General features: G+C 38.4%; 1 protein-coding gene across 1 annotated transcript in view; it reads right to left on the minus strand.

Annotated features, from left to right (window-relative positions):
* The window catches only part of spegb (striated muscle enriched protein kinase b), a 34,151-nt gene extending 11,339 nt beyond the window's left edge, over positions 1-22,812 (minus strand). Inside the window, exons 1-24 of the mRNA XM_053329207.1 lie at positions 22,395-22,812; positions 11,090-11,176; positions 10,693-10,759; positions 8,981-10,533; positions 8,676-8,819; positions 8,384-8,566; positions 7,257-7,423; positions 6,887-6,975; positions 5,716-5,891; positions 5,249-5,509; positions 4,938-5,096; positions 4,587-4,776; positions 4,242-4,471; positions 3,782-3,901; positions 3,557-3,661; positions 2,876-3,082; positions 2,660-2,783; positions 1,848-2,020; positions 1,649-1,761; positions 1,268-1,436; positions 1,075-1,171; positions 664-864; positions 428-485; positions 217-294 (exon numbers count right to left, since the gene is read on the minus strand). Coding sequence (XP_053185182.1) covers positions 217-294; positions 428-485; positions 664-864; positions 1,075-1,171; positions 1,268-1,436; positions 1,649-1,761; positions 1,848-2,020; positions 2,660-2,783; positions 2,876-3,082; positions 3,557-3,661; positions 3,782-3,901; positions 4,242-4,471; positions 4,587-4,776; positions 4,938-5,096; positions 5,249-5,509; positions 5,716-5,891; positions 6,887-6,975; positions 7,257-7,423; positions 8,384-8,566; positions 8,676-8,819; positions 8,981-10,533; positions 10,693-10,759; positions 11,090-11,176; positions 22,395-22,812 — 5,169 coding nt within the window. The remainder of the gene's footprint in view (positions 1-216; positions 295-427; positions 486-663; positions 865-1,074; positions 1,172-1,267; positions 1,437-1,648; positions 1,762-1,847; positions 2,021-2,659; positions 2,784-2,875; positions 3,083-3,556; positions 3,662-3,781; positions 3,902-4,241; positions 4,472-4,586; positions 4,777-4,937; positions 5,097-5,248; positions 5,510-5,715; positions 5,892-6,886; positions 6,976-7,256; positions 7,424-8,383; positions 8,567-8,675; positions 8,820-8,980; positions 10,534-10,692; positions 10,760-11,089; positions 11,177-22,394) is intronic.
* Between the last annotated feature and the right edge of the window lie 3,586 nt (positions 22,813-26,398).

The following is a 26,398-nucleotide window of genomic DNA, read 5'->3' on the forward strand; positions in this document are numbered from 1 at the left end:
GTGTTACGAAAAAAAAATGTTTTATCCCCAGGTTGCAAGTTCTTACAAACGTAAAATTCAGGTGTGTGGGATAAAACATAATTAACTCAGAAAGAAAACAACATCCAAATCCTGTTCAGGGTCCATCACTTATACTAGAGTGTTTGTTTTCTTTCCAACACAAAGGCTTTTGAATTTAAAATAAGATGATGCAATGAGGATTCATGGAATATCTACCTTAATATCCAGGTGTATAATGTCATTGTGGTGAAGGTAGTCCACTCCCTCAAGCAACTGTCTTATGCTTGAACGTACCTGGTGTTCCAAAACATAAAAGTATCAATATTGCTCTTAAACAAATAATTAACATAATATTGATAATGAAATTGAAACTAATATTGAAGCACTGGTTAAGATTTGCTGGGCAGTCACAAAATATGGGACTTACATCAGACTCCATGAATGTAGATTTCCGTGCAAATCTATCAAGAAGCTCCTCGTGGCATCTTTGCAGATTAATTAAGGCTAATCTCTCTGGGACTTTAGATGAATTTTACATAGATGCAACACAATATGTACAATTACAGTATCATCTTACTCATATCATATCAGTATTCTTCTTTCAACTCACTTTGCAAAGTATATACTCTCACAAACTTTATGTTTTTATTGTAATAAGGATACAGTTCAGTGACAATGATGACTGCATTCTTTTTCTCAAAGGCATCATGAAAGAAAAGTACTCTCTCATGATCCATCTTGGAGAGCAGCTTCATCTCTCTAACTGCGGAGGCCTTCTTCTTGGCTTGTGTGGAGATAAACTTTGCAGCATACTCCATTTTGCCTGCCTTTTGGGTCACACGTTTCACATAGGAAAATGCACCTCTGAAACACAAAACAATTTCATACAGTATATAACTAAAAATCCAGGTTAATTCTAAGCCCACACAAAACAGCTATATTACTGTTCAGACAAGAAATACAGCCTTATTTAGATAATTCAGTATAACTGGTTCCAGTGCAGGCAGAGCTTCTATACAGTAGCACTACATTGTATAAAAGTATGAGATTTTAAATATATAAAAAATTACTTACCTTCCAATTTCCTTGTGGATGTCATAGTGGTCAGTTAGTCTGCGCATTTTCCTTAGAATAGTCTCCTCATCTTCCATTGGATCCGCCATGCGTTTAGCTACATTAATCGGTAATTTTATTATTAGAACTAATACATTTTAAGCTATCAAGGGTTTAATATATTTTTTATGGCTCTGATGGATTAACTCCTTACCTTCGTGAACTGTGAGTTCAGCTTTACAGGACACAGATCCAGCCAAGTTCCTAGCAGTGCAGGTGTACACCCCAGAGTCCTCCGAACAAGCGTTGAGGATCACCAAGGAACATTCATTATCGTCATACACAAATGTGAAATGACTGCTCTCGGACAGCAGGGTATCATTCTGAAAGTAAGTATAGTGAGTTTCAGCGATGGCTCTGCTATGATTTATTTTTAATTTCAGTTTTTGGTTTTGGTTTTTTTTTGGTAAATTCACATTTCATTTTGAATACTTTATCCTTTACTTGTGATTACACTCAGAGAAATGTAAGTCATTCAAACTCATTAAATGACTTAGAGATTCCTTAAGATAAACTGTTAAATATGGATAAAAACCTTGAACCAGAGGATGTCAGGAATGGGTTTTCCTTCCACAACCACAGCAAAGCGAGGAGTCTCCCCAGCGCAAACGTCCAAATCCTCCATTATGGTTTCAAATGTTGGTGGCGCTGTGGACAGAGTTACATTAGATAATAAGATCAATCAATAGATTTATAGATTAGTCGATAAATGGAAGGATTGTGGTGCTGCGTACCTGCCATCTCCACATTAAAGGTACAGCTGTCGCTGCCATACTTGTTGGAGGCCAGAAATGTCATCTCTCCACTGTCAGCACTCCTCACTTTTACCATCTTCAGCATGTGCTGGTCATCATCTGGCATTGTCATCTCGTACTGGCCTGGCCTGCTGGCTAGAACAACTCCCCTCCTGGGGAAAAGTGTTTCTATTTAAATCAGGGTTCATTACAGGTAACAGAGCAGTGGACTGTCAGTGGTTTTATTTGGCATGTAAGTGTAAGTCAGGTCACTATAATAGACCATTTTCATGTTTCCGCTCTGTAATCACTTAGAATTAAACTGCTGGTTGTACTGAAAGAGTTATTACAGTGAACTTTTGTCAGCATATCTACACTCTGTCTATCCTATGAGATATATGAAGAGAAAAGGAATCTACAAGGTTGACAACTTTACCATCAGATCCCACACTAACTAACAAATTGTTGATTTCATATTGAAAATGATATTGGGTGAAATACGAAAATGCCATAACAATGCTAAAATGATTGGCAACTTTTAACAACATATAAATATATTTTTAATTTAGTTAGAATAAAATTAACATAATTATTGTATACAGTATATTGGATAGATATGTTGTAAATGCTGGATGAAAATGCAAGTATAAATCAAATGCATTCATGCAAAATGTCTGTTTTCTTTGTAGTTTTGGTATACAGTATTGGATAGATAGATATTTATTGTTTTTATTTATTTATATTTTCTTGAGAAATTCATTTTCTAAAAAGTAAAGGGACATGTACAGAAACTGCAACAAGGAAACAGATACCTTTTCCACATGACGGCAGCGTTGACATGATTAAGTGTGATCGGGATGGTGACCGACTGGTTTTCCATCACAAACACAATGTCTGGCTTATCAGTTATCACTGGAGCCTCCTGAAGATAGGGACCTTTAAAATGAAAATGCACACACAAATTATATTTAATGAGCCAGTAGTACACACAGATGAGTGGATAGAAACTAAAAAAAACCTGAATGTACCTCGGTCGAGGAGCTGCACTGGGTCAGTGGCAATTGAGGGCTTGCTAAAGGCTTTGGAGGTGATGGTCAGAACTCTGAAAGCATAGCGCACACTTTTGGAGAGGGTGGTGATGGTGTAAATGGTCTCCTTAAGGCCAGAAGCTATGATGGTCCACTGGATGGAGCCCAGGGCTTGTTGTTGAATGGCATACATCAAGGAACTTGGCTCTGAAATTAAAAGGTTTTGTTGCATAATGCTACACCACAATGTTGAAACTTCCTTATTTTGTCCTTAAAAACAATAACAATTTACAAGCTTATAATATTGTTCTGTCTGGAGATCGTAATATTGAGTATTGGCTTTTACACATATGATCCATGTTTAATCCTATTCTTTGTAAATTAATCAAAATGTTATCCAAATGGTCTAGTGTATCACAAATATGCCCCTGCCATAAGTAGGCCCAGATTTATGAAAATAGTTAGATATATTTCTTGCTGGCACAAATACAGTCGATCAGCAACCACCCTCAAGTAATAAAATAACAAAATAATTCCTGTTTGCCTTCTTTAACATATATTATTCAAATTATTACTATTTTGTATGTTATATATGTAATATATTTGTATATTTTTAATATATGCAGTACATAGAGAGGTTGCATATCTAAAATATATATTCCTCGATTCTGACTGTCATACCAATTGAAGGGTCTAGCCTCCTGGGTTTCTTCCAGCTTAAGGTGATGGTTTTACCAGTGATTGATTCTATCACTGGAGTCCCATCAGGAGGGTCAGGCAGGATATCTGAAAATGACAACAATAGAAATAGGGTCCAGGTCCAGGTCCATGAATTTTTTCTGACAATTATGTGAGGAAAAATATGCTTTTGTTGAGGTATGTTGAGGTAAAATAAATGAAAATCACCTGTAACATAGAGATGAGCATAGCAGGTAGCCTTTCCTACTTTGTTAGAGATGACACTCTTGTAGACACCACCGTGGGCATGGCGCACAGAGCGGATCACCAGGTTGTGGACGTCTCGCACTACAGAGAAACCGAGAATAAGTAGTGAAAAGAGCAGGATGAAGGATGAAGTCCTATGCAGGCAAGTACAGAAGGAACCTGTAGCGTCTCATTCTCTGGGCCAGATAACCCACATTTAGGTTGGAGTTGATAATAATGGCTTTACACTAAGGCAATTTTTTTGATTTAAAAAAAAGTTATGCTTCACATAATTTCTAATGTTATTTTGTGTATTTGAGTTTTACTGAAATATTCTTTTTACTAAACCTGAAATAAACTACCCAGGGCCTAGTTGCTTTGTTAAGACTAGAGTTTTAGGGTTGAATACTGGGTCAATTTTAATACAATTTTAAACACTTACATTGTGTCATCTTTCTGTCCTCAGTGCTATCAATCCTTTTGCCATTATGGAACCAGACAATGGTGGGGTATGGGAATCCAGCCACTTTACATTTGAGCACAGCTTCCTTTCCCTCAATCACATCCAGGTCATAAAGAGGTTTGATGAAGTCAGGCATGGTGAAACGCTCCACCTCATTCTCTGGGACCTCTGGCTCCTCTGGGATTGATGGCATCTTCTCTAGTTTAGCCCTAAAGGACAAGTAAAGACAGTGATCGGTGACACAGAGTAGGAAAAACTTTTTTTTTAATCAATAATCTTGAAAAGTCCACAAGTAGACAGAAAAGAGAAATAATATGCTCCTACATCTGTGAGGAGATGGCTGGCCGTGGTTCCTGTATGTAAAGTTCAGCAGAGGTCTCTGCATCGCCATGACTGTTACGGGCTATGACAGTATAGAAACCCTCATCATCATTGGTCACATGAGAGATGATCAGAGAATGGCGGCCGCCCTCCTGCAGAATACGAACGTCCTCACTTTCTGTGAGCTGATGGTCTATTGAGAAAGAAAGTCTATATTAATACATCAGACAAAGTGTTGTATAAATCATAAACTCAACAGAAAATCTCAAAAAAGATGAGAAATATAAATGTGTTCAGTCACCCATTTTTTAAATCATTTTTTAGAATAGCCAATTGAGAGTTGCACAATCCTACCAAAGTGGCTCCAGATGACTTTAGGAGATGGCGTTCCACTGACTTTGCAGTCGAATCGAGCATTACGCCCCTCAATCACTTCCAGAACATCCAGCTTACGAGTGAAGAGAGGATCAATGGAGGGGATGACTTTGAGTTTGCCACATGAAGTCACTTCCTCTGAAGTGCAAAGAATATCATTGAGACACAGCAGAGGCAGAGACAGGACAATTAGTAACACAATTTTAATTTTAGATATTTGTATTCATTGTATGTAAATACTGTGTTTTATGGTTCAAACAACATGCTGGTGTACCCAGAGTGAGAGATACCTTTAGCTGTGCTGAGCTTACACGTGTATGTCCCACTATCATCCTCATGTACTGAGTTGAGCAGCAACCGGCACTTTCTTCCATCAAAGTGCATCTTACAGTTGAGTAATGCCGGCTGGATCAATTTCCCATCTGCAAGCCAGTCTACATCGGTGTCCTTCGGTCCAATGACTTGACACTCAAACAAAACGGTCTCTCCAGCATTGGCAGTGATGTCCTTGACAGGGCGGATGACAGCCAGACCTGGCTCAACTGGTGGTACTGGGAGAAAATTAAAAAAATGTCCTTGAGGGTGTTGTTAAGTGATACATGGAAGGTTTATTCACTTATGGCATCAATGTTGGAAATGCTGAGTAACAACAAGTCAGATGGTAAAACTGAGTCATAATGTAGCAAATTATCAACAAAAGAATGAGTCAAATATGGATTTGTATATTCTCAAACAAAAGAAGGACAACAGAGCATACCTTTTACCTCCAGCTTCCCTTCGCACTGCTTTGTCCCATACTCATTAATGATCTTACAGGTGTATATCCCAGAGTCTGCTTTCACTGCTGACTTGATGGTCATTTCAAAAGTGCCCTCTTCTGTCTCACGGACAATGTGACGTGGGCCTGTTTTTACCGTAACTCTGTCCCTCAGCCTACAAAAAAGAGTAGAATTAAAGGCCAACATGAATCATATGAATATTATTTATGCAATGAAGGCTGATCAAATGAACAGTTTTTCAATATCAAGCTTTTCTGGCTGAGTTATGAAGGGGGTGGATTGTCCAAGACTGACAATATTATGTAGTGCATTCTCTTTTCTGCTATTGTCTTAGGACTCATGACTAACTCCAGACAAAATGATTCAGCTTATCATTGTCTCCTGTACTAAAGTGTAAGGCTGGTATTATTCTGTGTTTCTCTCATCACCAGCAAATCCCATGAAAAGACTAAAACCAACAATGTGTTAGTTCGTCTATGACACTCAACCTCCGACCCAATGTCTTCTACTGATGATATAACTCTGTGAAAAAGGGGAATAAATGTGGTTTGTTAAAAATAAATAAATAAATAAATAAAGGAATTGAAAGTAACTCCAAACAGGAGTATATAGAGTATTTTGGGGGCTATTTCAGACATGAATTAATACACATTTGGTGAGAGTGATGGTTTGAGCTTTTCATGGGATTTATTGAAAATATGACATTTTTGATATTGTCACCCTTCTCTTTTGAAGCTATTGTCCTCAATACAACAACAATCAACTATTACTGTCTCATAGAACATATGAAGAAGTGTTCTGTAAACCTGAAGGACCTGACCCTTTTGAGGAAGTGCAGTCAGATATGGCTGTACTTGTTGACAAACTCAACATTGCATGTGAAATTTAGACGTTGCCTAAGAGCTGATCAGTCTAACCAGGCATTTGTGTCTCTGGGCATATATGAGCTTTGTGGTAAATGGGGAAATGGGCACGCTCAATAAACTTTGCACTTCCACTTCCTTTAACAGATACATCAAAGCAGCGTGCTCCAGAAAAACAACTATGCAATCAAGCAAGCTTGCTCATAGTTTATGATACCCAGAAAGCCTTTTCCATGTCCCATGCAAGCTATGAGTCTACATAGTTTGATGAAGTGAGGGGACCTACCAATACAGCATGGGTTTGGGTTGTCCACTTATTCGGACAGACATGGTGACTTCCTGTCCCTCAATGACAGCTTGATCACTCATTGTTACCTGTTTGAAATGTAATGCACGTTAGAAGGTGAGAGATGCATTTCACCTGTAGGTTTTATTTGATAGATGTGTTGATGGAATGACCATACAATAGACACACACTTTGATACAGTAAATCAATATTCATAGAATCACAGACACCATGTACATAACACATTGTCATGCAGAATTCAAAAGTGCAGTTGATTAAGTGTCAATGCTAAACATACAGATCTCATACAGTACTCTAAAAAGGAGAGTGAGTGAGGTATGTGTTCAGGCCAAGATATGACCTGTCTCACCAGGAAAGCAGGGGGATTCTTGAAACGTATGTCGAGGATCCTCCTTGGCTCTGGCACTCCAAAATCCATGCCTTCCTCCAGGGGACTGAGATACTCCTCATCAGATGTAATAGGGCTGCTGATGTCCATAGGTACAGCTAGGATCCCCTTTGGCTCCTGAATAGACACTGCAAAAGCCATAAGGTTAAATTATGTTTCATGTCGTTGCTCAATACACCCCAGTTAACAAGCAAGCCCTATCTTTCATTTGCCTCTATAAATACATGTTTTCATCACTGAGAGCATTGCTCAATCAGAATGTAGGCGTTTAAGGAGTTCATGTCTTTAAAAAAACAGCAACAAAGCATTCCAGATTATTTTAAGCTCCCCTTAAAACAATTTGAAATGTCAGATGTGATTTCCAAACAATAGTTGATTCACAGTGAGTGGAGCCAGTAAGCTCAGTGGGCAATTTATAGGTTCAGTTTTGCCGCTTAGTTGCTATGGTAACTATAAGTGAGGTTGTTCAGCTGGAATATATGGCACATACAATTTGCTGAGAGAGATAATGACAAAGGAGCTGGAGAGAAATAAGCTAAACATAATGCCAATGTGGGAAGAAAACAAAAGATGTTTTGAAGTACTTATAAAGATGGTACATTTAAAATCCGTACCACGCATGAAGAATATTATCAAGTACTTTGGCCTGTCATTTAATGTGCTTGATTTCAATACTAATCCAACGCTAAAAAAAAGGTGCCCTATCCATTTTTGACAGACTATAATAATAATAACAATGATAATATAATAATAACAAAAATAATAATAATAATAATAATAATAATACACATATACATATGTCAGTATAGATGTCAATGAATTCTTTTTCATGCTCATTACCAAATTTATTTCTGGTTCTAATTTATAATAAGCACCTGATGTTTTGGTGGACACAATTAAAAGTTGGCAGCATAGATTCATTTTCCTAACCAGGCAATTAATAATACTAGCTTTGCATAACAATCCTGATCTATTAATTAAAGAGGTTCTAAGTTATATAGTCAAACTTAAATATAAAACCCAACAAAGGAATAGTGAATATAGTCACTAAATTTAATTTAATTTGATATCTGAAAATTAAAACTTACCTGCTTTAATTGTAAGGCTGGCACTGCTGGACGCTCTGCCCTCTGGATTAACAGCAGTCACGCAGTATTTTCCACCATTATGTAGTTCAGCTGATTTTATGAGCAGACTATGTCGTTCACCCTCCACTTTGACAACATAGTTTGCAATGCTGGTGATTTCTTTGTTGTCTTTCGTCCAGGTAACTTCAACAGAGAGGAAAAATACATCCATTAGTTTATTGTTTAAATGTATATTTCAAAATCATCTTTGAGGATTTTGTTATAAAAACACACATAAAGAACAACTTGGTACCTTCAGGAGTTGGGGTGCCAGCAATTATGCATCTTAGTAGTACATCTGCACCAGCAGATGCAACGGTGTCCTGAAGGGGAAACTCAAACATAGGTGCCTCCATTGGGTCCTCTTCAGCAGACACATATGAATCATCCGAAGAATCTGCACAGTTTTACAAAAGACAAACCCAAGTCATTTCTTTCCCATGATTAGATAACTGGAAAGAAGAGTATTTGGTTAATTAAATAATATGAAAAACAAGCAGATTGGAACTTCACGCTACACCACAGAAAGCTAAATCAAAGAATCACAACATATCTAACCTAACTCTGGAGACAAAGGTCGAGAGCGACGGTTCCTTCCTTTGGTCTTCTGCTGTTGACCCTCTCTACCACTTACAGTAACCTGCTGAGGTTCACTTGTCTTCACAGGAACATCCTTCTTCATTTTTTCATCTTCAACAACAATTGTGGGGATTCTTATGGCAGATGCCTGTTTGGGGAGCTCCACCTCCATTTTTTCCTCTTTTGGAGTAAGTGGTGTCATCCTTGGGTGTTTTGCAGGAGCTTGAAGGTGGACATCTTGCACAATGACAGCTCTTTTTTGTACCAGTGGACTTTCTGGTCTGTTTTCGATTTTTCTTAATACTGCTTCTATTGGTGTCTTTCTTCCTGACGTATCATCTTTTTGCAATGTTTGCGCAAGAGATTCAGGGATATGCGGGGATTCTTGCATCCGTGATACCCTTTGTACAAGCGGACTTGGGGGTCTTCGCTCAACTTTGCGTAATGTGATGTCAGCCACATTTCTGCTTGGCGACTCTTCCCTTTGCTGATGGTATAATGCTGGTGATGATGATCTCTGAATGATTTCTGTAACTGGACTGACTCTACTTAATTCTCTAATTGATCGTTGTCCTGGTAAGTCTGATAACTGCATTGACTCTGGGGTGCCTGCAACCTCTCCAAATCTGCTGACTGTTACAGTTGTTGTACCACTGCTTGCTCTCTTTTGGGGTTGGTAAAAATGCAGTTCTTGTTGTGTTTGCTGTCCTCGCTGCATTTGTTGCTGATCTAGTTCCTTTTCTCTCTGTTCCTTTTCCGACTGAGCTCGTTCCCTTTCTTGAAGTTTTTGAAGGACTTGTGGAGGAATAGGTTCAATTTTCCTGAATGGCTGGCGCTGCTTGGCCTTCAGGGTGAGCTGCTCAGTCGAAAAAGATTTCTTCAGATGAGGTTTTCCAACAAGTTTTTTAATACGCTGGAGTTCCTCAGTGAACTTGTTCTCAATGTCCTGAACTTTTTGGGAGTAGCGAGGTTTGTCCTCTAGCGAAGCAGCTCTTTGTCTAAACATAGATCTCCGTTCAGCAGCATCTTCTTTGAGAGCCTCTCTTAGATCTTCCCTTGAACTTTCTCTAGAGATGCCCAACCGACTTCCTCCATCATCTGAATCAACAGATCCAGCATGATTAAACCCTGCCCAGGATCTCCCCGAGATGGAACCTTCTGGAAGATCAAGGCTTCGCCTCCGCTCTTCTAGACCACGGACCTTCTCAAAAACTTTTGAACTTGCTCTGGTAAGCTTTGGGGATGGTCTGGGGGTAAATTCTTTCCGGGAGTACTCACTCAGTGGAGTTTGTGGTCGGGAATCCTGGGTGTTACTTTGGGACATAGATTTTGGCTGCTTAACCTTTTCTTCATACTCCGCAGGCACTGTGTCTTGGTATTCTGTTGGCACAATCGCTTTCTTCCGCAAGCTGAGAGGTGTAGTTGAACCAGAGCGACTTGGCATTGGAGAGGTGGAGGGGCGTTTGACAAGTCTTGGAGATGGAGGTGGGAGGTCTTGTGGAGGAGATTCTCTTCTATAATCGTCTGACTGCCTCCTGAAATAGATAATTTCATGCAAAAAGTGTAGGTTGTTACTAATTCACAGTATGCATGTATTGTATTTTAATGAGAAGTGTGAGAACAATAATACAATCAGCACATTGGTCCTTTAAAAAAAAAAAACCTAGATTATTTGCATCTTTCTCTCTTGCCTGGTTGCATTAGAGTGATCCTCATGTCCATGTGTTCTACTGTCATCATCTGCATATTTGTCCATCACTGCATTTCATGTAAAAGAGGAGACATGATAATCAAGTATTTGCATCAACATTAAATCAATATTTTTCATATAAACATTAGATCAAAAAACTAATTGTGAAGAGTTCAGTCATAATGACAAACCAGCAGAGTGTGAAATGTGTAATAAAACTGTCAAAAATCAAACAGTAGACAATTTAGCAGCTGGCTGGTGGAGCATTTAGAAGGGGAGTTGTTGTTTTTTTTAACAACTTCCCTGCTAACAGAAGAGTGAATGTTGGATTTACATTCATCAAGAAATTAAAAAAAATTCAAAAATATCTACAGAAAAGCTGAAATCATGGTGGATACCTGTATGCCCAGCCTGGTCCTCAAGATCCCCACTATCTTCTTTGGTCTCAAATTGGTCTCCACCTTCATCCTCTGTTGTCTCAGAATCTGAAAAGATATATATAGTAAAACAACTGAACTGAGTTTGAATTGGAATAGTTCACAAAAAACATAATTGGTTGAGAAAATGGTGCACATTAATTGCAAAGAGAATAAGTGAGAATATAAAACCACATTCAAATGACAGATTATTCTTTTTTGTTTTATATTTCTGCTTAAGTGGAAAATTATGTTTCCATAGTGGCGGCAGAGGCAGCAGGAAGAACACACTGTTACTATAGGAACCAATACACTACTTTATCCAGTTCAGTTGACTGTTTGATGGTGTTAAGTAAAAGTCAAATGACAATTCACAGTGCAAATTGATGCTGAAGGTGAAACATTTTATTTAGATTACTGAGAAAACAGTTTGTGATTTCAAACATTGATGTGCTTTACCTTTTAGAACTGAATCCCAGGTATGGAAACAAACAGGTGTATTAGTCTGTTAAGTGAAAAGCTGCCAACCAATACTAAAACAATTTTTTTCCATTGCATTTGACTTTTTTAAACTTCTGTTTTGTCTGTTAATGACAACTGAATGCACTTTGAGCTTTGTCACTCTCTTTTTTTAAATGTAACCCTCAGGGCTCCTCAAACCTCAAATCTCATTAGCATTGCTAAGCTGAGTGTGCTATATTAACTGCAACTGAATTGTTGCTGACTCTTTATAATCCATAATTATCCCATCAGCACCTGCAAGTTAATAGATGGAAGGGAATACAATTTATGAGAAAATATGCTTTAGTATTTTTCAGAAGGCCAACTTGTTTCCATTTTGTTACTCTTCAGCAAAAAATGTGATCCAGCTGTACCTTCTGAAAGATATGACTATTTTCTCAGAGTGAGAGAGAATTCAGTCATTGGTGGAACTCAAAATAGAAAGCACTACTGAGTCATTGGCATCCCAGCAGCTCTCATGAGGTGTTTGCTTCACAGTAGGTGGAATTACTTATAAAAACAGGGGCTATCTGTTGTTCTCTTGCAGTAGAACAACACAATAGCATATGTCATATTGGTGATATTGAATATGGTGCGTGTGTGTGTGTGTGTGTGTGTGTGTGTGTGTGTGTGTGTGTGTGTGTGTGTGTGTGTGTGTATGTATGTGTGTAGTAAGCTCATGATGTTACTACTAAACCAGCATTCATAGCAAGTTACATTGCACATTTAGGGAACATATTTCAAAATAAAGCTTCATTGGATCTTTGCAATGCAATCTTACTGACAGAGCAGTGCAGAATTAGTCTATTGAACATATTGTTTGGTACAGTAGATGTATTTCACCAAAGCATTCATAAGCACCAAAACAGTTAGTCTAAATGTTTGCTGAATCAATGCTTGTGTGGCCCCAACTAACAACACTAATGCATATCAATCTAGCCTTCAGTAAAATCTGACAAGAAATAATCAAAAAGGTCTAATGATTAAGCAGTAGGGGTGTGACGATACACTCAAGTCACGAGACGAGATACGATATTGGGTTCACGAGATCAAGACAAGATGAGATTTTAACTAAGAAAACTTCAATGAGGAAATAAATATATGACTGTTCTTTTATTTGAAATTCACAAAATGGAAATAATGCAGATGCATTTTTAAATGTTTTAACTAATCATCTTGTAATGAATCACTTCAGTTCTACTTTCTAAATATATAATGATCATATGCAGTATGCAGCACTGTAAAAGGTTTTCCCATATAGATATTTTATAGATGGATAATTTTGATATTAATGGAAATAACAACCATAAATACAAGTTAGATACAATCACAAATACAAAAAAGTAAATTATAAAGAGTAGAACAAAATTCTAATATATAAATATAAATTAAATAAAGAATCCAATTATCACAAATTATAACATATTGCTAATAAAAAAAACAGAAATAAAAGTAAATTGCATAAATCCTGTATCACATAAATACACAAGTAGAACAAAATATGAATTGTGTTATAATTTGGTAGTGTGACTCATTTTACTTTTTGCATCATTAGGCTTCCATAGCTCAGCTAGCTTCCTTGCTCCTCCTACCTCAGTCTCTCAGTGTAGAGACCTGAGGTCAACCTACCGCTGCTCCTCTCCTCATCTCAGCAGGTAGAAGCTGTAACAAGGTTAATGATCCACGCGTGACATTATAAAAAGAAGACACAACGTGCAAATGAGCGATAGAAAACCGATCGTCTTTTCTTTTTTTTTTTTTGGTGCGCCCTTTAATTATAGCTTCGCGAGACAACATTCACTTCAACGAGAAATATCGCCACGTTCTAGTCTCGCGAGATCTCGTCACACCCCTATTAAGCTGTCATTTGTATAGCTAGTTATATAACACAAAATTGTTCAAGAGTTTAAGACTACCAGTCAAATATGTTGCTCCTCAAGAGATTGGTTATTATAATTTAAAGGCTAGATTTTGGGAGGTACTGAACATGGCATCCTAACCAGGTCCAAACCAACTCAACTGGTTCATTTAAATGAAAGCCTAGACACTCCCCTTAGAAAACTTATTTCAGCCACTAATACCTGTGAACTCATTCTTCAGTCACTAAAGTGAGTGACCACAGGTGAAGTTTGGGATGTTATATGGGATATTGAGAGCTTAACCTTGTGGCTCAGCTCTTTCTTCCCCACAATGGTCTGCTACAGAACCTGCATTACTGTTGATGCTGCACTGATCCAGCTGTCAACCTTAGGAACAAGACCATGAGATACCTGATCTCCTACAAATTCACAACCTCACTCACAACCCAAAGGGAACAGTCCAACATTGTCTGTCAGAGCACCATGGCCTCAGAGGTCAGGGTGTGTTGAAGCCACATCATCTACAAAAAGCAAGCAATCCTGAGGTCCCCAAACCGGACAATCTCCTCCCCCAGGCTGCGTGTTAAGCTTCTGTCCATGAAAATCACAAACTAAATTGGTTAGAAGGGACAACCCGGGCAGGGCCTAACACCCACTGAGAACAGGTCTGCTTTACTGCCAGCACAGCTCTCAGTGCAGTTATATAAGGACCAGATTGCTCACAGAAATGGTCCAGGTACACCATACTCTTGCCGCGCCACAGACAAAGTGGCCTGAGGGTTACGGTGGTAAGCTTTCTCCAGGTCCACAATGCACAAGTAGACTGGATTGTGGACTCTCATGAACCCTTAAGTATCCTTTCAAGCATGAAGAGCTCATCCACATTTGCACAGCCAGGACAGAATCCTCATTGTTCCTCCTGAATATAAGGTTCAACAATAAGCTGGAGCCTCCTTTTGAGCACTTTCCAGCATGAGCCTTCCCCAGAAGGCTGAGTAGTGCGATGCTTGGAGCACACCTTGCACCCTTTTGTGAAAATCACTCCAGTTTGTCAGTCAACAGGCACTGTGCCGGATCTTCATGCAACACTGATGAGGCATGCCAACTACGATGGCCCCATAATGTCCAGAGCCTTGAGCATCTCTGGGTGAATTTCATCCACACCCAGTTCCTTGCCATTGAGAAGCTTTTGACTACCTCAGACACTTCTGCCAAGGATATGAGTGAGGCTTCTCCCAAGATGTCCAACTCTGCCTCCTCCATTGAGGCCATGTTGGTCTACCGTCCAACAATGTCCCCAGTCAACGTCAGCAGTTCCCCACCCCTAATAAAAACAGCCTAGACTAAGCCCTGCTTCCCCTTCCTGAGTCTGACAGTTTGCCAGTCCTTCTCCATGGCCTCCTGAACTCCCTCCACACCTATGTTTTTGCTTCAGCAACCACCTTGCAGTTGCTGCCCTTTTGGCCCTTCAGTATCCATCTGTTGCTTCTGGAGACCCCTGGACTAGCCAGACCCCAGTAGGCATAACGTATGGCCACGACTTTGAACAGCTGCCCCAAACATCATTTGCTAAACTTTTAAAATTTACATTAAAAGTAATGTTTTCTTATTATTCCACACAACTTGAATAAGTTAGTTGAAGGTGCATCTTCTCGTAGACATCCCCTAGCTTGATTAGTAAGGCATGTCAGGTGGTTGCATTGTGAGGGAATACATGAAATACTACTCAACTATAGTCCCAGAAAATACTGGTTTTCACTCCACAGAAAACCACCAAAACAACCAAATCTAGATTCATACTTTGAAGAGTACTGCCTCCACGTTTTATATTTTCCCTCTATGTTGTAACATTTTAAGAGGGAAAAAGGGAGATAACTCTCATATTTAAATTATGTTCTTGATTACATTTTTAATTTGGCTAATTTAAGATTCACAGTATAATTGGTGTGTGGGTAGGGATATCCTCAACGGTTTCTAAAAAGAATATCTAAAAAGAACGAAGCCCATAATTGTTACAGTATAAGACATTTCTGCCCTCATATGAACAATATTGATCTGAGAAACATTATTGCATACACTGCATTTCAATGCAACTCTGAAAGTCTTGTGTTATTCTTTGAAGTTAGTTCAAAGCTATGGAGCTTCCTTGAGCTTGGTGATTTCCGAGTTTTAATGCTGGTTATTAATGGCCACAGCAAATATAGTCTACAATTACACTGCTGAAATATGGTTTCCTTTTCAATTAAGATTCTATAGAATATATTGAATCTCCTTTAATTATCCTCATTACATCTAACATTCTCAGTTTAGAGAACATTTGTGTTCATTTTAATGACTTGTTTCTGTAAACATTTCAAATTAAATCATTTGCAGTGTTGTATACTCCATGTATACTAACTGGTTAAATCAGCACATAATTCAAATAAATAATTGACTAATAATTGACAAATATAAATCGAAATTGCACTTGCCTGATCTTTTCTTTGGTTTGGATTTTTTTTATAGCCACTCTTGGTATGTCCGCGACAGGTATTTTTTGTCTTGGCTTACATTCAGCAGCAGGGTATTCCCCGAGATACACTGGGGGTTCCGAGCCATTACTACACGCCTAAATCAGGATATTTTCTATGAAGACATCAACAGGTAATACCTAACTTGCATTTGAAAGATCCAACTTGTTATATAATGTAAGTCTGCTGACATGCAGATACAAATCTTCTCATTCAAATTCAAATAAAAATGGTTAGAAGGCACTTTGTCCGTTATATAACAAGTTGCACCTCAGAGTCTCAGCAGTTCTTCTGAGATAATCCGTCTCTGAAAAGCATAGATTATAGCCCTCCATCCGCAGGTGGAAACGTCTTTTGAATGCATATCATCCACTCTGAGGGAGCCCCCCTGTCCACACAATAGCCAGCGACAGTGTAAGCATCTTCCCCCGCTGTGTTCCACCCCACAGGCAGCGCACACCGATAGGCAGAAAAACCAGTGGGAGTGATCCAGCCCTCTTGAGATCAGTGTTCTACAGCATTGGTTGACATTTTTCATTTTCTCCTTCTTCCCCATGTGTCTGTGTCTTATTCCTCAACTGGTGTAATGAGCCGATGTTGTGTTGCCGGCAGAGAATGGGAGAATCACTGCAACAGCTAAAGGGACCTCCTCACTCCTCTGCATTGCTCGAACACAGCAGATGTGTTACTGACTGCTTACACAGACTACAATAAGCAATCCTGTTTACAAAGGATATGAAATTAAATTGCAACACTTGCTGCTTAAAAATATAGTGCAGCTGTTGTATTGCTGATGTTTCATAACCTTTTGTGTTTGATGTAACAATTCTTGAATATTCTGCAAGTGGCATTACATGATGTATTTTGATTGCCTCAGTTTCCATGATGGGTAAAGGAAAAGCATCACTGCCTATCAATCAGGAGACTGAAATAGCTACACACAAAAAAAAATCCTTGAAGTAACTGCACATTTTTAAACCAACCTACATAAAAAAAACCCAGACAATATGACAATGTCTGATAATGTCTCCTTATAAATGCTTATTAATAATAATTCGCACTAAATATCTAATGATTGCAAGCACAATGCACACTGTGAAGGAAATATAGTTCACTTTAATTATTGCACATACCTACAGCAGGCTTAATTACATGGTCTGCTCGTGGAGAGTGCTTGCTGTTTCCTTGGCAGCTGCACTTTACGTGAACCTTTTTTCTTTGGTTTGTTTTTCATGTGTAGATTCAACATTAATTTAACAGAGGGGAATTCTGTCATCCTTCTCAGTCCTGTGACAAAAATAACACAAGCACAGGCTACTTATACAAATAATAACCTGTACTAATTATGGTCTCTCACTATAGATGTATAAATATTAGTTTGTCTGTGCATTGTGTCATTAACACCACTGCTGCCACACAAACACACAAGCAGCCAGTCACAGTTGTTTTATGGTTACTGTCTAAAATTCCAGCGTTTGAATGGCTGATGCTAAAATGCTAAACACTGCACCTTTGAAATAGTAATGCATCATAATAATTGCTAACATGAATTAGAATTATCATGTAACCCTGCAGTCCCTGTTAGCTCTAGCCTGTTAGCCTCTTTAAACTCATTTGTTGTAGTTTTGGTTTGGTTTTTAATAAAGAGGAAGAACCTTTGTTTGTCTTTACTGCAAATGATTGCTATTTTCTCTTTCTTTTGCATTCACTGTATATCCAGATACATCTAATTACTGGTACAAAGCTTAAGACTGTGAGCAATTCAAAAGTAAGAGATATCCCTCATGTTTTGCTGATGACATAATATCATATTTAAATAAAAATCATAAAAAGTGTTATTATTGAAATCAACTGCAACAACCAACATTGCAAATTAAATATTTTGTAGTTTGTTTTTTCCAGGGAGACGTTGCTGTAAATCAATTAAGGTAAGTGTGAGGAGGATAATAAAACAATTTTGAATGTAGCTTCATAATTACATGTGACTGCACAGGCTGCACATAACTGTGTAGTAAAGGCCATATTATATAAGAGCCGATATAAGATCAGTTACTTTTCAGTTCTACTATTTCAGTCCGACTCTCAGTCATATTATTCAAAAGCAAGGACAGATTTCAGTAATTCAATCACATTGACTCGTCACTGTCCTTCTCTATTTTTCATGAGCTGTTATTCATGTTATGTAGTACAAATTTGAGCATGGAAACTGCAAATTCCTATCCCCCAAAATCCTGCTCAGAGTGACTGATGACTCCAGCCCAATATCAATATGACCTGCAACAAGAAAAGGAGTATAAATATTTATGAGTTGAGAGCTTATTTAAATTAAGGTCAGGATATAAACAGGTGGAACACCTGTAAAAATGTCTCAAATAAGACCTCACTAACCCTGATAAAGGAAAGGAATGCTTTACTAGACGCAGAACCAAGCCTAATGTAGTAGAATAGCAGTATATACCCACTTATAATCAATTCCAACAATAGGAGACTGTTGAAACTGAGCCTACAAACACCTTGCATTGCCTTGTTGTTGAAATATGCTATACAAATAAATTTGCTTTACTACTCCAAGTAGTTTAACACTTCTAATAAAACCCCTTAATTATCCTTCAGGCTTTTGTGTCCATTAAAAAAACCCCTAACCCTAACCCTAACCCTGCTTATAACAGCTACATGGCACTGTGGGGGGGATTTCCACATTGTAACTGTGGCTCCACCTGTTCACTCAGATCCATGGCCCAGGAGGAAGACAACGTGGTGAGAACAGCATCCAAATACATTGGAAAGGGGCCACGGGTCACACTCAGTGGCAACATCTAAGGTTCCCATTAGGGCTCACAGAACAGTATCATCTTTAAACAAGAAAAATAGTTTTCTAATTAAAATCACATTCAGCATTTTTCTCTCATTGTTTTGGTTTTAAGGCCTGCAGCTTTACTGTTTTATTCATTCTCACTGCTTTCAACAACCTAGTTTCTGGCCACAGCATTCAGTTGTTTTCAGCAAAACACACTGAAGCTACTTGCCCAGCACCCTACTGCAGACAGAAAAAGTTGGTGACTAGCTAACCTGCTAATTGAGCAGCTAAAGAGCTAATTTATTATTTCCCTCGGGGCTTGGTGGAGACCAAAATAGAGCTAAAAGGAGAGTTAATATTGGACGTACAGGAACAAATCTCCAAATGAATGATAATGTTGCTCCATATCTGCTGGCAAATGTTCTATCTAGTTCACCTTAACACAAAATGTGATAATATATCAGTGTTGTATTCCTCTGCTCTCAATAGGATCACAGAAGACACATGACGTCACACCAGGTGGGTCTCTATGCTCATGGGTATTTAGATGTTGTGGATTCAAAATCAACCCTTCCCCAGTGATCAGTAGACGGGGGAAAAAAGTTGTACAGAGCCGGGCTAAAATTAGCAGTGATGTCTTCCTGTGTAACAGGAGAGATGTTGGCCTGCTAACATCAGAAAAATCTAAGGCCTGGCACATTCCACTGTATAAATAACTAGGGAGAGTTGGTGGATGAGGGGGGCGGGCCAGAGAGACATTTTCAAAGAGGGAGAGAGAGAGAAAGGGTTTAAGCAGGATCATTGAGTGATGGGACAGCTGTAGACGACGCACATGGCAAACCAATATACAGAGCTGTATCAAACTGAAGGTTAAAATGGAGAGTCAAAGGAAAACTTCTGAACTAAGATCTTGTTTTCAACCCTTGCATTACCTATGTTGCATAAACTCTAGTCTGATGCCATTTTGAGGATACCACAACACAATATGTCTAGGAGCACAGTAGCATGTTCTCATAGTCTTACGTAAAACTGAACTATGTCTACGTGACATAGTGAGTTGTCTTCTTACGTAAAACCTTTATTTGTCACGTCTACCTTGACCTGTGCTAGTATCATTTCTGTTACTTGTCTTGGTTGTGTTGAAATAGCGCTTCTACCGAATCTTACTTCTCTGTTAACTTGTATTTCCAAATATAGTGGCTTCCCATGTGAAGTATGTTATACATTAGGTGTTGACACAGTGACAGAACTCAAAAGCAAAAGCAATATATGTTTCCTGTAATATAGTGTGTGAAGTGGCCAGTTAATGAGCATTCACTGAAAGAAACTGATGGTATAATACATTTGTATTCTATCTGCTTTGCAGTAACAGTCCTACTGATTTATATTAAGTTGAAACAGAGGAGAAAAGCTCAATTCATTTTCCAAGACTCTCAAAGAAATGGGGACACAAACATGATTTATTTCCAGCATCTTTTACGTAAACCAGGCCAGCATTTTCTTGTCATAATTTTTAACTTCTCTCAATTGATATATATTTCTATATTTTCAGTGTACTGTCCAAGCATACCATATTTATACAGTAAAAGAAATACAACACGATGTGGTTTCTTGCTGCCCACATTAAAAACAATCCTTGTCATCACATTGCCCACTCTGCAGACACCAACACTCTTTTACTACCCAATTCTTTTTCTAGGCTTGCATAAAGCATCTTGCCATAGCTTGAAACCAGCTGAGATCATTATATAAGCATCCAGTCCTCTTTTTCTACAGCATCAGAGATTATGATAATTTGCCAAATCTTAAAATTAAAGCATTTATGAGTCTTGACATTTTCGTGCATGCAAATGTATGTCACATTCACTTTATCAGCAAGAAAAAGCAGCTCTAAATTGAAGAGTGAGTTTCCTTTACAGGCTCATGCTGAGCACTGCAGAACAATGACAAAGTGCTCGAGCTGATATATGAAGGACATATTTGTGGAGGTAATATAATTTTTCAAAGTAGCAGAGATGGTCAAAGAGCAGAATTTAGATCAGTACCAGATATCAAAAAATGCATTAAAAGATGTTTTGTTGATGAGAATACAAATGTTTTTACAGAGGAGTCTCACTGCAATATACTCCCAGGGCTCATTTTGACCAAATCTGTCAAGAGCTGTAGTTCAAGAATAATTCATTTTTAGTATCCCTGCATGCATGGTCCTTGAAAGTAAATATGATTTAGCTGTCAATGTTATCCACAAATGAAAAATGAATAATTAATGCAAAGTATCCAAGGTCTCCTTTGAGAAACCGATAAAAGATAAACTTCTATCATCTCTGCACAGTATAAGGATGAACTGACAATCAAAATGCACAACACATTTTAGATAAAAATACCTGTAAGGTCAAACTGTATATAAAATGTCCACTAATGCAATAATAAAACTTGTTCCATGAGAGGTAATTCTTAGATCACATCTCATATGATAGACGACAGGTTATTAGATATAGCTCCTGTTCACAGTGATATGTGTGATATGTGCACTTTAAATTATTCCAAGGCTTTCCAGATTCTTTGTGGAAAATCTGCAATTGTTTTTGGAGATTAATTAACTGCATATAATACTTCCAACACTGTACATGTATTTATATACACATACACTATAATGTACATACTGCATGTAAATATAGAAATAAACTTGTCAACTTGACTGTGGGTATTCATGGCCATGTACTGTATATTTTTGCATTTCCACTCTTGTCCCTCTATTTGGAGTAGAATACTATAAATGGAGTTAAATGATTTGATGATTTGTAGCATGATTTGTACTTGCATGTTTCTTTTTTTAAATGACTGGAGACCAAAAGTCTGAAGAAATAAAATAGTGATCTGCATTTTCTGATAGTTAAATAAGTTTCTGATAGTTTGTATTAAGTTTGTATTAATTTCATAATCTTACATTTAATCCTCATCTGTATGTCATTGTCTATGGCAGCCAGAATAGGGTGCAAAGTAAGAAATCAACTCTACAGTGCAATTGTCTCTTCTCTGTGCAAATGACAATAAAGATTTGAATTATTAGAAACCTATATCACTATAGCAACCTCAATGAACAGTGAAATATGACGATGCGTCTACAGATAGTAGTCTTGTCTGGGTTGTGTCAGTCCAGATTATCATTTCATATTGCAGCAAAAGCAACAGGAAGTTCGACTTGCTTACGTTATGATTACTAGTTAGTTTTTCTTTCTAGTAAGAGGGCTGGGCCTTGGATTACTGTGGCATGCTGGGTAATTTATGTGACAGTATTTAAAAATGGCTGCTTAGTTTAAACCTAATGGTTACATTTAGCCTTACAAAGATAGTTACTGATATTCTATATGACATGAGAGAGTTCATCAGACACTACAGTGGCTGAATAATCATCAGATATCATAAAGGGGTCTCTAAGAGATGACTGTAGGAGTTTTAGAAGTCTACCTTTAAGTTTACCTGCTTGATTGTCTTAGATATTTCATGTTTTGCATTAGATTGAGTTTATTATTAAATGTTTTTTAAGCAGTATGTAGTAGCTCGACCTGTAATCTAAAAACAATTAAATCATCTTTAGTAGAGGATATGTTTTATATTACCTTCACCGAGATCCAAGACAGCAAGTACAGCGCTGCTCCGAGCTTCTCCCAGGTGATTATTGGCGATGCAGGTGTAGAGGCCAGCATCACTGGGTTTGCAATCCCTAATCCAGAGTCCTCCATATTCCTGGTTGTCCATGTTGAGGAGTTCCTCATTGTGATACCAGTACAAGGAGGGCTGAGGGTCTCCAGCCACAGTCACTTTGAGACGGATGTCACAGCCTGTACCTACGGCTGCGTTCCTCATTTTACGTGTAAAAACTGGTGGAGTTGGTATAGGATGAGCAGATCCTCGAGTTTCCGGGACAATTTGTTCAGGGCTTGCTTTGGACCGTTTTGGGGGGATGATGGGGCTAGGGGGCGCCATAGCCTCATCTGCCCCCTTTTTGAGGGTCATTTGTGCCTCAGCTTTTTTCATGGTTGAGCTAATTTTGTAGATTCTCCAGTTTTGTAGGTGTCTACCTGGATTGTACAACTATGACAATGACTCTGCCCTCTTTTTGTATTCTGAATCAAAATCCAGTCTGGACATTAGAATCTATGAAGAGGCTTTACAAATTACAGTTAACATGATTATCACATTTCTGATCTCTTGTATCTCTTCTGTTACTATAAAAAACTAATTAAAATATTTGGTAACATATCTGTCAGCGACAAATTATCTTCAAATTGCTGTTCTCTGACCTGGGTTGTTGTCCAAAAGGAGAAAGAAATAGTTGATTACCAGGTAATTAAGAAGATAGATATAGCTGCTACTCTCCTGCCCAGAGGTATTTTTAGGGCAAGACCCAGTGGATCATGTTGCATTAACAGCTCTCTTGACTTGTCTCTTGGAAGTGACGGCCCAGCTTTTTGCCCTCCTTTTCCTGATGTTCTTGACTTTTTAGGCCTTTATGGCTTGTCCCCCGTGGTGTGTAACTTCTCTGCAGATCAAGGTCTATGAATCTTCACTGAATTCCCTCTTTATTCCCCGCAGTCATCAGATCTGTTCTTGTTTTTGCTTCGGATTGAATGCAAGCATTAAGTCCTGTCCAGAAAGTTGCACAGTGCCCCCCTTCCATGTCCCATGAACTAATCCACCCCACTCATGATCTCCCCCTACCTCTGCCAGTCAGTCCGAAGGGGGAAATGACAGTCACAGCACAGCAAGCCTTACGATGACAGCTGCATGGTGATCTGTCTGCCCACTCACTACTAGGCTCCCGCCCCCTTGTCATTTTTAGCCAACCTGAGGTCAGTAGAACATGTGAGACGGTGCAACACTTGGCAGAGCGGAGGGGTTGGTGGGTATGGGACAGATATTTAATTTGTAGGTCAAATGTAAAGGCTGACGTTGGCCTCCCAATTGTGTCAAGGTGGTCAAATATCATGGAAAAAGGAAATATTATCACTGTATTAATGAAGCTATCTTTTACATTTATTGAAATATCTTGAGGCAGCATAGACACACAGGAAGTATATAAAGGATGTAAAGATTAACAGTAGTTCTGTCTCCTGAATATCAGTATTCATTATCGGTTGTAAAACACCTAAAAACACACACATACACACAAAGAAAACCAAATGAAAATGTTAGCATATACGATTAGCATATAACCTAACATTATGACGAAGGGCTTGTTTTATTTGTGCCAAGCCAATATAATGAAAGAAAGGAGATTCATTTTTGATAAAAGAAACAATGTCCAGCATGATGGAAACGAAACGGTTAGCTTAATTAGCTTTAATTAGCTTAATTAAACTAAAATCATGCCCATAGACAAGTTGGTCTATTCTTCTTTTCTATACAGTCTATGGTCCTTCCTTCCCTGCTACATTGAGCAATAGGCTTACAATAGAAGGATAAAGTCTAAAACATAACAAGAGTATCATACCCTGTGTGTAACTAATCACATGCCTTACCTTAAAGGTTGAATATGTAGAATATTTATTAAAAGCTATATATTTTTTAAAATAATACAGCCACTGGGCGTTTTGAGGGGTACAGAATGAAAGTATTGCTTTTCCATAAAAAAAAATATTTATCCTGAATTAATATTTTTAACATTTTTTGACGGTTCGACAATGACGTTCTGACACGTTCTGTGTACATTGTACCAGCCAATTAACGGCCGGAATTGCGGGTTGCCAGGGTTGTCTGTTGTTCCGGTGCAGCTACTGTAGGCTGGCACTGGGTGAAATGGAGTTGTAAACAAACACGGCCGTGTTGGACTCACTAAAACCAGCGTTTTTTGCTCTCAAGTACAACTTTTCATCACAAAACTTCGAAGGTAAGACAGAATATCTGTTAGTCACTGTAAATAAGTGGTTGTTTACCTTTGTATGCTGCTGGTTCACTGAGTTTTTAGCGCAATAATAGTGGTACTGTTGAACTCGCCAGGGTCTTAGCTTTCATATGAGATGCTATTTGTTTGTGTACCATGAAGTATCAAAACGGTAGCAATGGAAATGTGGAGAGTGGGTTGACTTTCTGACGCTATTCGGATTTTGATATTTGATCATTAACCTCTTAACGCACGCTGTTCCGTTCACGGGACGGGACGGATGTTAGGAGGTAGCCACACGGTCTTCTGAATGTTTTAAACACCAACCCTTAAACATATGTACTCATGCCGTACATTGTTGGAAAGCTTAGATTGTTCTGATTCATTCAAGACCACTCACGACTTATATGGTTGCTCACAGCCGTAATAGTATTACCGATTAGCTCGGCTAGCCACTCAGCTAAGTGAGAAAAGCTATAATGCCTACATACCTTCAAAGTCTTCCCTTTATCCACAACGATCATCTTATGACCCAGGACTTTCTGTACAGCTCGCCAAGTATCCATTCTTGTGAAATATGAAATCCGTTTTCATAAAACCGGAATATTTTCCTCAATATGTCCATGAATTTAGTCCAACACGTAATGTAATAACACAAATAACAAACCATATACGGTGCGTTTACGTCATTTCCTGACCTGCGCGTCCATCTCAGACTACACGTGACTAGATGTTTACGACCATAGCCTCTTCTGCTTCTGACGACACCACACACAAGCCAATCGGTGTTTAGGATTAGGCAGTACATGCATAGACATATATACGTATGTATGTCTATGAGTACATGCAGAGACATTGCTGCTACTCCCACTGGCGTTACAATGTAATGTACCTCGGTGGTTTCAAGTCAGTTACAGCGAGGGTATGTTCGCTTCCTGTTTTCAAAATAAAAGCACCAACTCTATCGTTATGGTTTTCTTAATAATAAAAGGCAACGGGTGTTTTATTTTGTGAAAATGACCGGAAGTGCGTTACTCGCTACGGCTAACTTGAGTGGCTCCGAATTCGCAGGAACAAAACTTTAAGCAGATGTTATTTGGACAAATTAGCGTCACATTGTGGATCTAAAGGGCTACTTTCTCGCCTAAAAAGGTTAGACATGTGGATAAAGTGGTATATTTACAGAGTTAGAGCTAGAATAAAATCCGGCACCGGACCTGGCAACCCGACTGCTGGAATTACTTTTTGGTTGTTGCGACTACGATCTCGAGACATTAGATGGCGTTGTTCTGCTCATTCTACATATTCTACCTTTAATTGACCTGGTAAGGTAGAAAGTGCGGAGCAGGAGTCACCATAGATGGGAGTCACTTGCAGGTTGGATGTTCTCGCGAGATTTAGAAGTATCTCGATAATTCAGGGGAAAAAATAGCCAGAAAAACAGGAAAAAAGATTAGTCAGAAAAACAGGAGAGAAAAAATTACTCAAAAAAAACTGATTTGAAAAAAAATGTATTCAAGTGAATGCAATACGCTTCCGTAAACAAAAACCCCTTCATACCTTTTGTATTTAGATTAGGGTTAGTGGTACATCTCAACAGTATCTCAAAACTTGCCCAGTTAAAACCTACAACTTTTGTGCCGTATATAATAGTTTACATAGTAAGTGAGAAAATACTTTTGAAGAGGTCCACTGACTTTTAACAACTCACAGCAGTTTAAAATCCATGCAAATGCTAAC

This window comes from Scomber japonicus, chromosome 11 (genome assembly GCF_027409825.1).
Source record: "Scomber japonicus isolate fScoJap1 chromosome 11, fScoJap1.pri, whole genome shotgun sequence".
In the NCBI taxonomy this organism is placed as follows: domain Eukaryota; kingdom Metazoa; phylum Chordata; class Actinopteri; order Scombriformes; family Scombridae; genus Scomber; species Scomber japonicus.